This window comes from Sparus aurata, chromosome 22 (genome assembly GCF_900880675.1).
Source record: "Sparus aurata chromosome 22, fSpaAur1.1, whole genome shotgun sequence".
Lineage (NCBI taxonomy): Eukaryota > Metazoa > Chordata > Actinopteri > Spariformes > Sparidae > Sparus > Sparus aurata.
The window spans coordinates 1,991,947-2,003,849 of record NC_044208.1 but is presented as its reverse complement, the minus strand read 5'-3'; the positions used below and the strand labels follow the sequence as shown (position 1 = coordinate 2,003,849).

General features: G+C 40.0%; 1 protein-coding gene across 1 annotated transcript; it reads left to right on the top strand.

Moving 5' to 3' along the window:
• Window positions 1-3,686: 3,686 nt before the first annotated feature.
• On the top strand, window positions 3,687-9,603 carry pcare2 (photoreceptor cilium actin regulator 2). The gene is made up of 2 exons (XM_030404472.1): window positions 3,687-7,005; window positions 9,015-9,603. Exons 1-2 carry the CDS (start codon window positions 4,268-4,270, stop codon window positions 9,082-9,084), a joined length of 2,808 nt encoding a protein of 935 aa, XP_030260332.1. The 5' UTR covers window positions 3,687-4,267; the 3' UTR covers window positions 9,085-9,603.
• Window positions 9,604-11,903: the final 2,300 nt, after the last annotated feature.

Below are 11,903 nucleotides of genomic sequence, written 5' to 3'. Positions count from 1 at the left end.
CAGGATAAGGACAACCATTTTATTATTTGTTGTTTAACAATAGAAATAACTTGTTCATTACAAATGAATCCTCCAGGAATGTGGGCCTTCATGTATCTGATTGGCCAGGGATGTTACCCTAATGATAAAATGTAACTTTTATCTAACATTTGCATCTTAGGGAATGCGGTTGATCAATTACCATGTGCCCTGGTGCAGTGTGTCATCTTACCATTAGATTTACTAAATTAGCGATTGTTCTTTTTGATCCAACCTTAACTCCGCTTCCAGTTCACTGTCATAACATAAACATAATTATTATAATAATTAATTATTTCACACACAGTTGGCAGTAATTACACTCTGAGTCAAGTTTTTCCAATTTGTTATGTAGTCACCATGAGCCAAGACCATAAGCTGATCAGGTACACAGTAAGAGCAGTATTTTCTTTAATTTAAGGCCTAACATATACAGTCATACATTCAACCAACCAGACTAGCTGCAGGAGTTTGGAACATTTTAAAATCCTGTAGGCTAAACATATTTGTCAATGTTAAAAACTGCCTCAACTGTCAAACCTTCATATGAATACAGGGATTTATTGGAGGACAGAATAATGATTGAATGATACAGAGAAATGTATTCAAAACCTCACATTTAACTTCTTTTAGCATAGTACCATAATGTAGTAATTTCAAAATCTATTTATAGTTCATGCAAAAACTAATTATCTGTCACCTGATTCAAAATAGGATATGACAATATAGACATAGTGCTGTTTAGGAGGCACTGAATGTGCAGAAAGAATTTTGAATCATAAAAGAGCCATCCATTATTTATGACTGTACTCTATTCTTCAGCCACATACTCTCTGTATACAATTACCACCACCCACCAATAAATACCTCCCGATATCCCTGACATGATCTATAGATCTGAAGCTGAGTCACCACTGAGAATATATGTATCCTCAGTGGTGACTCAGCTTCAGAGTTGTGCAACTCTCTTGTTGTGCAAGCCTAAGAGAAAATGCTGGAGGAGGAATCTCTGAGAATAGCACAGCAGAGCCACCTGAGCCTTTCACACAAGTGTCAACCAATCACTACTGATCCAACTCAGGTATTGAAGCTGCTTGTCCTGCTGACACACAGACACACTGGCCATGCTCAAACACAACTGATGTCTTGTCCTTGACATTTTCTTTCTGACTATGCCCTCATCTCCTCCAGCAAATATTTCCCACCCTCCATATCTGATGTATTATCAGTTTTACAGGAAATAGTTAAACATTTTCTTGTAAAGGTTATGACAGGAAGTCATCTTTGTAATCTTTCCATCTCAAGTGATTTCCAATTTTGTATGTTTACAGTCATAGACAATGCAGCTATTGTCACCAGGAGTTATTGTTTCATTTCTGCTGTAGGATGGCTGAACCAGATACTTAAGAGTTAGCAGTTATCCTTTATCTAGTTTGCCGTAAGCTTTTCATATGCAAGTCTTTGAGTTTATCTCAAAATGCAAAATAAAATGTTTTGATGTGTACTGTAGGTTTTATGACTGGTTATGTGAAGTACATGTGAATTTGAATAAGTAGACTAGAAGTAGAAGGGAGTGTGTATCCAAAATACCCAAGCAAAGTACTTTTTTAAAAAAAGATCTGAAAATTGCACAGTGTTTGAAGTGTAATCTAACAGACAACATATGAAGCAGACATCAGACCTCCAGCAGCTTAAGCTCCTTCTGCTGTATTGGCCAACAGGTTGTCCAATTGGTGTTACTGTGACACACCTGGGTGTGGGTGGCAAGGATTACCGAGATGCTCTGACAAGAGAGCTTGGCTCCTGTGCATTCTGGGATCCTGTGATGCTGTGATTACCCCCTGAGAGTGCAGTTTCTTATAATTCTGTTAATTCAGTAAGGCCTGTCTAACATTCACAACCGTTCATTCATTGTCTGAAATCAACACTTTGGTCACAGAAGCCTTATACTACAATATACATTTATAGTTGTGCCAGGCCAATGGCTAACACTCTGGCAGACTGGAGAAGGCTTTGACACAATATTAGGACCTTAAATTGAATTGTTTACCCTTGTCACTTGTCACAAGCTTATATGAGACTGTTCATCTTGTCCTCCTTTCTACTCTGTGAGAAAATTCCATGAATAGACATGCTTTTAGAGAATTGTGTTTTTTAAACTGTTGGATACCACAAGTATGGGTTTCCCTTTTCACGTTTTAAATGTTAACTCTGTGTTCACTGAGCAATGACTTGAAGGATTTGATGAGTTGCTCTTGGAAATTAAAGTTGCATTGCATTAAAGGATGCATTTCCTCCCTGACACCAATTGGCAAGTGTCCAGGTGCAGTTTATTTTAGAGGCTGCCAGTCCAAAAAATGTTTTGTTCTTAATGAATGCTAGATATGTCATGTGTGACAGGAATGTTCCACTAAGGACATGACAGGTAAAAGATCAATATCTTACAATAGTATTTTTCTCAGAAAATCTCAATACTCCTGTCACCCAGCAAAGAGTAAAGGCCAAAAGTTTTTGTTGTTGTTTTTAACAGAGTAAACATGAATTTTATCAACACCAAAATGAATCTTGAAAAATATTTTGAAAATTTAAAATAGTCTTCTGTCATGTGAATCCAACAGTTTAAACAGTGCAGTGGATGAGGCTAAAAACACCAATTGAAACCTCAGCTCTGATCAACCTCATGAGCTTAAAGTCTTATGTGTAAGTCTTGGCATCTTGAGAAGGTGTGTCTTTGCCCATTAAACAGTCTGTTAATGACTTAATTTATTTATTTAATTAATCATAATAAATAATTAGTTATATATTAGTATTAACTATTTATTTTGTGTAACTTGGCATGCAGTTTTTCCACTAATGGCTTATCATAGATGTGAAAAGGATTAGTGAATTATTTTTTTAACTAGTCATAAAGTGAAAGTAGTGCTATACTCACAATATCCAGAGTCAATAAGGCAGCCTTTTGTTCGGGCCACAAGGCAACACTGACAGAGAATGCTATCAATGAGGCATAGAGAACACATCAGCAGAGACTGGTGAGGGCCCTCAAGTGCCAGGAGATTGAAAATTTCACTCAACCATAAAAAATATGTCTTTTGTCACATAAATTAACAACTTGCATTTTGTTGTACAACCATTTGTTGTAGACTGAAAAATAAATGAACCTTGATATTCAGAAAATTCAATTTTGATTAATTTTCATTATGCAAAAAAAAGTTTTATCTCTCTCTGAGGTGAGATGAGATGAGAAAATTGTATTACATTTCTGTAATTCTCCAAGCTACACACACAAAACAACTGTACAGATTAATTTATAAATAATAAATAAGTCAGAAAAATAAACTAGTGATGGTGGAGTGTTGAAGATGAGTTCAGTTCAGATGAGCAGTATCACAGCCTGATGGATAAAGCCTCTCTGTAGTCTGGTGGTACAGCAGCGGATACCTCTGTATGGCTGGGTGTGTCTTTTAGTACCTTTGGGCTCGAATAAATAAAGATACTGTTAAGCCTGTCATAAAAACAGCTGGTTAGTGTGCTAATATAGTTTTTTAGGGGCTAGATATATGCCAGGTGCTCTGGTCACATAACTGTGTGTGTGTGTGTGTGTGTGTGTGTGTGTGTGTGTGTGTGTGTGTGTGTGCGTGTGTGTGTGTGTGTGATAATTGGGATGATTGGGATAATCCTATATTTTTTCCATTTACATTTAAAGACAAATAGTATCTACAGTAAGTGATTCTGTAAGACAGAGTTGTTTATCTTACATGTAAACCCAATAGGTGCAAATTTAGACAGCGCAGTGAATGAGGTTAAAAACACCACCTGACAAACTTGGCTCTGATTAACCCAATGAGCTTAAAGTCTTACGTGTGCGTGTGTGTGTGTGTGCGTGCGTGCGTGTGCTGATGCACTTAACATGACCATCTGTGCATGCCGAAGGAGAGAGAGGGAAGAAACCCCCCAATCCATCTTATGTCCAGAGCTCCTTACCTTTGCAAGTCCTGGTAGGTAGTCAGTTCCCTCAATAGGTTGCAGGTATCTTTCCTGCAGTGTTCAACCACAGAATTCTGAGGAGAAAGCGTTGCTGAAGATTGCCTTAGCCATTGTTGGAGGATTCTAGAGGATTACGTCTAACCAAGAACAGCGATCTATACGTACGGATTTACACTTTGACTTCACCTTCCTCCCCTGACCACATTTTTTTTCTGTGGAAGTTAACTTTTAAGTTTTTCTTGAATCCAGTTTGAATGCAAATATGGGTTGCTCTCCATCCAAAGGGAAGTTATTTTCAAAGCCAGAGGGCCCTGGACCTCAGAAGGCTGCTCTGGCTGTAGTACCACAGGCTGGTGATGATTCTCGACCCGTAAAGGAGGAGCACCCATTTTTGAAGACTGATGAGAAGGAAAATGAACCTCCACTTCCCACAGAAGAAAATCCAATGAAAGAGACTGTAGTGTCTCTGGTGGCCTCCGATACAACAGATGCTCAACATTCTGGCGAAATTAAAGAAACAGAGGTGAATGTGATGCCACAAGAAATATTTAACAATGTCACTCAAACAGTTAACATTAAAAAGATGGAGAAAAGAAAGAAACATAGAGGCAAGAGAGGATCTTCTGAGAGACAGATGTCCTCTATTCTCCAGGTAAAGGTGGACTTCCCACCAAACATGGTGAGGGCTCATCAGGCAGCCTATGCCTTTCTCAACCCAAACATCTCCAAATATGAGACCCTGCTGGGGCTGCTGGACCAGGCTGCCCAGACACAGGTGTCTCTTCAGCCCATGATGTCTGCTTTGGTGTTGCGCTTTGAGGAGATCAACCAGGCTCTAGGGGAGATGGCTGAAGAGGGAGAGCTGATGTTGAAGGAGCATGGGGACTTTATGGCCTTGCCTTCTGGGATGATGGGCCCAGCTGTTATGCAAGCTAAACCCAGCACTGCTGCAGCCAGCCTCCCTGATCTACCTCCAGACCTGTTACAGCAACTGCTCCAGAACTCAACAGAGAAAATGAGGCTTGTTGGGGGCTCGGTCCAGGCACTGGGAGACACAACTCTTGAGGAGGCAGTGGAGTATTTTTCTTCTCTTTCTAAGCTACTGGCTGAGAAGCTGCAGACCAAGCAGGCAGTGGAACGAAGACTGACTCAAGTCTTGGCACGAGTAGAGGGGGCAGCCATTAGGAAGTCCAACCCAGAGGATTCAGCACTGCACAGTGAGGACAGCGGTATCGGGGGAGAAAATGGGGGAGAAATTGAGAGTTTGACAGGGTCTGAGAGGCATTGCCACCACCGAGGGAGTGCTGGATCTGGAAGTTGTGGGTCAGGAATAAACATTCATTGTGCATTTGATGCTTTGCCCAGTAATTCATCCAACCTGATAGGCCATAATGAAGATGATGAAGAGGAGGATGAGGAAGAAGAAGATGACGAGGAAGAGTATAAGGATGATGAAGGTGAAGGTGATAGGCCTGAAAGAAAGAGGTCAAACTCTTCCCCACCGGATCCCAGTCAAACTTTTTTCTATATGCGTGCAAATTACATGCAGGCTCAGCAGCCCATAGTCAAACGACCCCTGACGGCTGCAATCAAACCTGAGCACTCTTCGTCGACCAGATGTGTTAACATAATGATGGAGCTACAAAAAAGCCAGGGGGACTTAGATCAGCATATGAAAAAGATGAGAGAAATCAGAGCATACAAACAATTAGCAGGGCCTCATTACAACCTGTATAGAGCTGGACTAAGACGGCATTCACTAAGTGGATCAGCGGGTGCACAAAAAGGGCCCTTCAAAGCAAATCAATCACCTTGCTCCTTACCAATTTTAGCACCCCAACCACCTAAGCACAACTCTGTCAGAAAGCTGATAAATACCTTCAGCCAAGGGGTTGATGGTAGACCAGGACAGATCCTTGCTAATATCCCCCCTCATATCAGGAGGCCCAGGAAAAGTGGGATCCTTCTGTTCTCCGACACAGTAAATGGTAATGAGGGGGGTTTAGTCATCAATGGCAACAATAACAACAACAGCTGGCCTGACAGCAGGGATGACCTGGATATAGACAACCTACCACCTCCACCCCCAGAGGTTCTGATGGACAATTCTTTCCAGAGTACTGACGGAATAACAGGAAATCAGGGAAGGTCTCAAGAGGGTTCAGTTCGGACTCTCCCAGTGATAATTCAAAACACTGGAGTTTTCCAGCGCCTGAAGGCATCTGTGCAGAATGTGGAAGTGCTGCCAAACAGGGCCAATGTGAAGCCAAGTCCAATCAGCATCTTGCCTGCTCTTCCTGTCAGGCAGGACGCTTTTATGGGGGGGCAAGATTCAGAACAGCAACCAGAAAATGATCTGGATCCAGATGTGGAGAAAGCTAGTTGTCTGTACCAACAGGCACGTAAGATCATTCACCTGCGCAATGCAGCAGAATCTCCTGACAAGAGGAATATTGCAGAGATACACAGTAGAGGACTTTCATCCCCCCAAGGCAGAATGGGCCAGAGATGTGAAAGCAATGAATTTTGTGAGGGAGAGATGTCCTCTTGCAGTCTGCCTGTGACAGCACCACCTGTCTCTAGGGTCCGCCTGCCACCATCTTGTCCCTCTGTGTGCCACAGATTTCCAAGCCCTCCTGTGTTCAGACCTATGACCACCTCCATGCCCTCGTCTAGCCCTGGTTCTCCAAGAACGGTGACACGTGCCACAGATAACATTGAAGAAATCGTTCCATCTGTGTCGTTTCGTGATGCACGATCAGTCTTCTGTCTGAAAGAGTCGCCAAACCCTCTGAACTGCATCTCCTCTGGAAGCTCTGTACTTCCGAGACCATGGGGAGAGGCCTCCCGAGGCAGGCAACCCTTGAGAAGAATGGACAGCTCTACCCGTCGCACCCAATCAGAACAAAGGCCTAGTTTTACTTCACATGTGGAATTTTCTAAAGATGGCAATTCAGTTTCTAACCAGGCCAAGGGGAGTGAGCTGATTACGACAAATAGGTAAGCAATATCACAAAGATGTGGGTACACATGTGGGCACCTTACTTATTTGCTCCTGCTTTTTATTGCTATTTAATTTATAGACAATAAAAATAAAAACTTGGTACTTTGCACAAAAGTGCAAATAGCATACATTGTTGAAAATTGACTTCTGAAGTCTTTACTTGAGCTATTGAGATAGCTATTATATACCATTAGGCAAATGTGATGTCTATAAAGATGAATCCAGCTATAGATGTGTGTGTTCTGCCAACTACAGCCATTACTGCAGTGGCAATTCAGCATCTGCTGCTGCCTGCTGACAGCAACAGCAGCATATGTAGTTTGATCCAAGACAGTTGCCCCCATATAATGATTAGGGTCCTTATATGGATGGCAATCTTAATATTTTTTACATTTCATATGTTAGACATTGGTTACAACAAGAGTCAAAATAGATAAATAGAGATTATCATCTACCACATTTCAAGTGATGAAATACTGTTTAAAATACATTAAAAACGTTACTGCACTAGCTAGCATAATCAACTGCATTCAATCAAAACGCACTGCTTTAAAAAAAAAAAAGGAAAATTATGTCAATAATCAACTGATGCAGAAATGCCAATTGCAGGTCACTCATACAGGGTCAAAATTACAATTATAATTTATTAATTAATCAATAACTATTGTTGCTTCACATCTGGCAGACATCCTGGTTCTCTGTATGCACAGGTAAAGTATTAGGTCTCAGGCAGGGGCACTCTTCTAATAAAGGCTTGTTATTTTGTATTGAGTTTTTTTTAAAGTGGAAGTTAGTTATGTACGAACATACTGGTTCTTCCTGAATCTCCTCATTGTTGACACTAATGCGCCATAGAAAGAAACAGTTCAACAGAAAATTGTTCACTCCTGAGTGCAGCTTGCATTCAACTGTTAAGAATATGCAGCAAGACACCAACACAGAAAGGGAGACTTGTTTTCGGTACTCTGGTACCAGATTTGTGTATATTTTGTATGAAAGTATGACTATAGCTTCTATCCTTCTGAAGGTCTTTTACCATATTTGTCAACAGAATTTGTCAATATTATAAAATGGAAATAGATGAAAGCTTAAAGCCTTGGATTAGAGTGTAATTAGTGTAATTAAGCACCCAGTAAGGTTAGTTTGTCCTCCACACAGATGGTTCCTAACTCAATCAGTGAATGACATCAGCGAGTCTGACCATCTGCATTCTTTGCAGACATCTCACAAATCTGGTTCATTTGGAAAATGGGGCTAAAGTTGTTTTGTTTTTTTCCAGTGTTATGAATAAGGCATCTTGTCACTGAATCATGGATCATGTGATCCTTGTTTCATGCCATAATATTCAGTTGTGAGAAAATCCAACCTTATCAAGGCAATTAGTAGCAGAGACAGAACTGAACTGTCAAATTCCAATGTATCATAATTTAAAAGCTATTATAGTCTTTACTCAGTGAAGGCCTGTAATGAAGCTGCCGTGAATAGTGTGCTGTGATCTCTGTCCAAATGAGAATTTGAATGTAAAGGGTTCAGTCAAAGGGGGCAGGTGAGGTGAGGGGTAAAGATAAGTAAAGGCCCAACAGTATTTTATCTATCTAGGGCCTCTTTTGTTGATCCATCCCTGCACATAGGAAGTCTGCTGTTTCTTTAGCAATGTATCATTTTGTATCTAACACAGTATGACATGTAAGATTGATATCATTGCAGAGCTTTGCTACTGAAGAGATTAGCAGTATGGATTTAGTCAGTCTACTTTTATCACAAAGGGTTTGGACACCTGCAGTTGAAGCTTTCTCAAACAGTTTAACTCTAATTCAAACCTACAGTCAGAGTTCCCAGTTGTATGTAACCAGCTCACCTCATGCCTCTAGAGAAACCACCTGGCCTAATCCTGATTGGATTAGCCCTCCTACCCTGCAGTGAGGTGAGCGCCTCAGCCTGCTACCCCACATAATCCACTCATATCCTAAACATCTTTTCACCACCCTCTCTTGCTCTCCTATAGGCCAGGAAGCCCTCTGATGACAGGAGACGACGCCCAGTTGGATCCAAGTGCCACTGTGACAACAGCCTAGAGCCCAGCTGTGATTGGCCAGGATTTCTACAGTGAAATATGGGGTTGAAAGGGAATAGAGAAGGGGATTATGTATTAGCAGGATTCTGAAGTTTAGCCCCTTTCTACTTTCTTTTCCTGATGAAAGAGTGTGTTCCAGGAGTGGGTTTAGATGCATGAACATGTTTCTGTGATTGACTTCTGAAGACATCATTGTCTGTAATTTTCTGTATTAGTTTAAGAAGTGCATACTTTATCTATACTGAGTGTTGAATCTAAAAAGTTGAATTTCCTATAAATATATGTACACATTTTTGTTATAGCATCCATCCTAACCCCGAATTCTCTGGATGCTGGACATCAGAAGTGGGAGGAAAATGTGGGATGTGGGGGTGTGATATGTGACATCTTCAACTGACAAAATCATCAGATGCAGTCCAGTGTTTTATGAGTTCTATTTTGTGTTTGGACAGTTTGTACTAGATTTCTATTTGTTAACTGTGTTTTCTACCTCGACTGTGTCTTAATTAAAGAAAAAAATCTGCCCAAATTCATGATCATGTGTTTTCTTGAAAATGTTAAAGCTAATAGAAATAATAATAATAATAATAATAATAATAATAATAATAATAATGACTTTATTTGTATAGCACTTTTAAAAACATGGTTTGCAAAGGGCTTTGACAAAACAAAGCAAGAATACAATTTACAAATACTAAGGATGATAAAAATAAATTGCATGAAACAGTTGAAGTAACAGAGGTAATGATACAAATTAATAAAGTAGGTGAAATAATAGAGATGGAATAAATAATGTTGGCAAAATAAAAGAGATGGAATAAATAAAATAAATGTCCTGTGCATCATGACAAACATGGAACCATTACCACAGGTTGTTTTTAAGGGGCTACAGTTCTCCAGTTGTGTTTTTTCCAAAAGACTTTCATAGACTGATTTCAATGGTCGGATGAGTTTTAGTTTGCGGGTTAAGATCAGAAACTACTGGATAACTGAAACATCTTTGATGACATCACCAGTGTTATTTTCTTATCCTCGGCAAAGCTCCTCCAAAGCCATGAGAGACTTTACCTGAGCTCTGCATGGCTTTCAAAATGACTGATATGCAGGCTGCGTGCCACCCTGTGGAGTTAGCATGTAAACACGGTTATGTTATAATATACATGTAGTTACAGCGTACCTGCCACCTTTGAGTTTCAGAGATTTGCTCCCTCCATTGTGGTGACAAAAAAGTACAATGCAACAGCATTTTTATATAAACTACTTCTTATTTTACTTTTAATTCTCAAGACATAATGCAGCATAAATCGTCCCTTGGGCATGAACTGATATTCATCAGTTTTTATTTCTTTTTATTGCATTCTTTTTTTTCTTTTTTGCCCCTTCCACTCAGAGAGTCTGTACATGCTATTGCCCTGTGTCTGTCAGCCTTTCAATGACCATTTCCTCAAAAATGTTTTATCTTATCCTTTATTACTTTCTCTGCTCCACCCTTTTACTCACATAGGAGGAAGAGGCTCAACAGCACAGTAGAATCCATGCTCTATACTGCCGGAAACAGGACTTGATAACTAAAAGGGGAGAAAAGGCATGACAATCTGTCATAAACTGGATAAATACACTATAATTGTGATGGCAGGAGGAAACAAGGAGCAAGGCAAAAAACAGTGGTCTTCTGGGAAAATCTGGACACTCCAAATGATCTACCTTTAAATAACAACCGTCAATCTGGAACACAGTTATGTTCCATAACTGCTCAACATCCCCAAAATGTGTATCAACAATTGACATATAGTACATAAATATCAACAAACAGGACTTGAGCTGAGGTGAGAAATGCTGCCATCTGTTGTTTTACACTTGTACGAGGAAACACCAAAGTTATTTCATTCACTGTATTACATCTTTGTTAATAACTTGCTTCCTCAGCATCAGATTTCAGCTAATTTCATCTCTCAGTACATTTTGCTTTATTTGAAGGAATTTATGAAATATTCTACGATTCATTTCCTTATTCCATTATAATTAGTGCTGAATACCTCTTACTTTTTCTGAAGGACTTCACTCTCTGTGGAGAAACGGTCCCTATTTCACGCCATGTATCCATTTTTGACCTCTAGATGGTGCACTTCAATCACGCTTCAGCTATACATTCCTATCACTTTGAGCTGATTACATAGCAGCTTGCATACATGGAGTAAAAACATTCAAATGGAGTCCGCACGGCTGTGGCTCAGGGGTACAACCAGCGTAGAGTTATCGGTTGGTCGCTGGTTCGATTCCCCTGGTCTACATGTCGAACCCAAAACTGCCCTTGATGTGCTTGTCGGCACCTTGCATGGCAGCCAACGCCAACAGTGTATGTATGAATTACTGTTAGTTGCTTTGGACAAGAGCGTCTGATATATTATGAAAATGTACTCAAGCTTATACATGTCAAAGATAGAATCATTGACCGACTGTCACGACATAAGAGAACAGTGAATTGTGACCAATTAGTGTATTGTCCTCATTTTAAAACTACAGGCTGCATTTATTTGAGAGGCCTCTCTACAGTCTGTCACTAGAAACAGCTGGAGTGAAAATTGAATACCTTTTACCCATTTATAGAATTTAAACAGCTCTATGTGTGCAGATGAAAGAGTTTTTCTTTTTAGTGGCTGTATTTGAATAAACTTGATTTCTCCATGGCAGTTTGTCACTGGGCCTATTGTGTTAATGGCAGATAGACTGAATGTTGAACAGTTACTGCATACTGTACCTTTTTAAATGCAAGGATTCCTTCATATTGTTCACTTTGAGGGAGGTAAAACAGACTTGAGA

Bases quoted from the DNA above. Each gene is read 5' to 3' on its own strand.
- pcare2 (XM_030404472.1), top strand. From the start codon at position 4,268: ATGGGTTGCTCTCCATCCAAAGGGAAGTTATTTTCAAAGCCAGAGGGC. The intron at 7,006-9,014 runs GTAAGCAATATC...GCTCTCCTATAG, and splicing joins GAGCTGATTACGACAAATAG to GCCAGGAAGCCCTCTGATGA.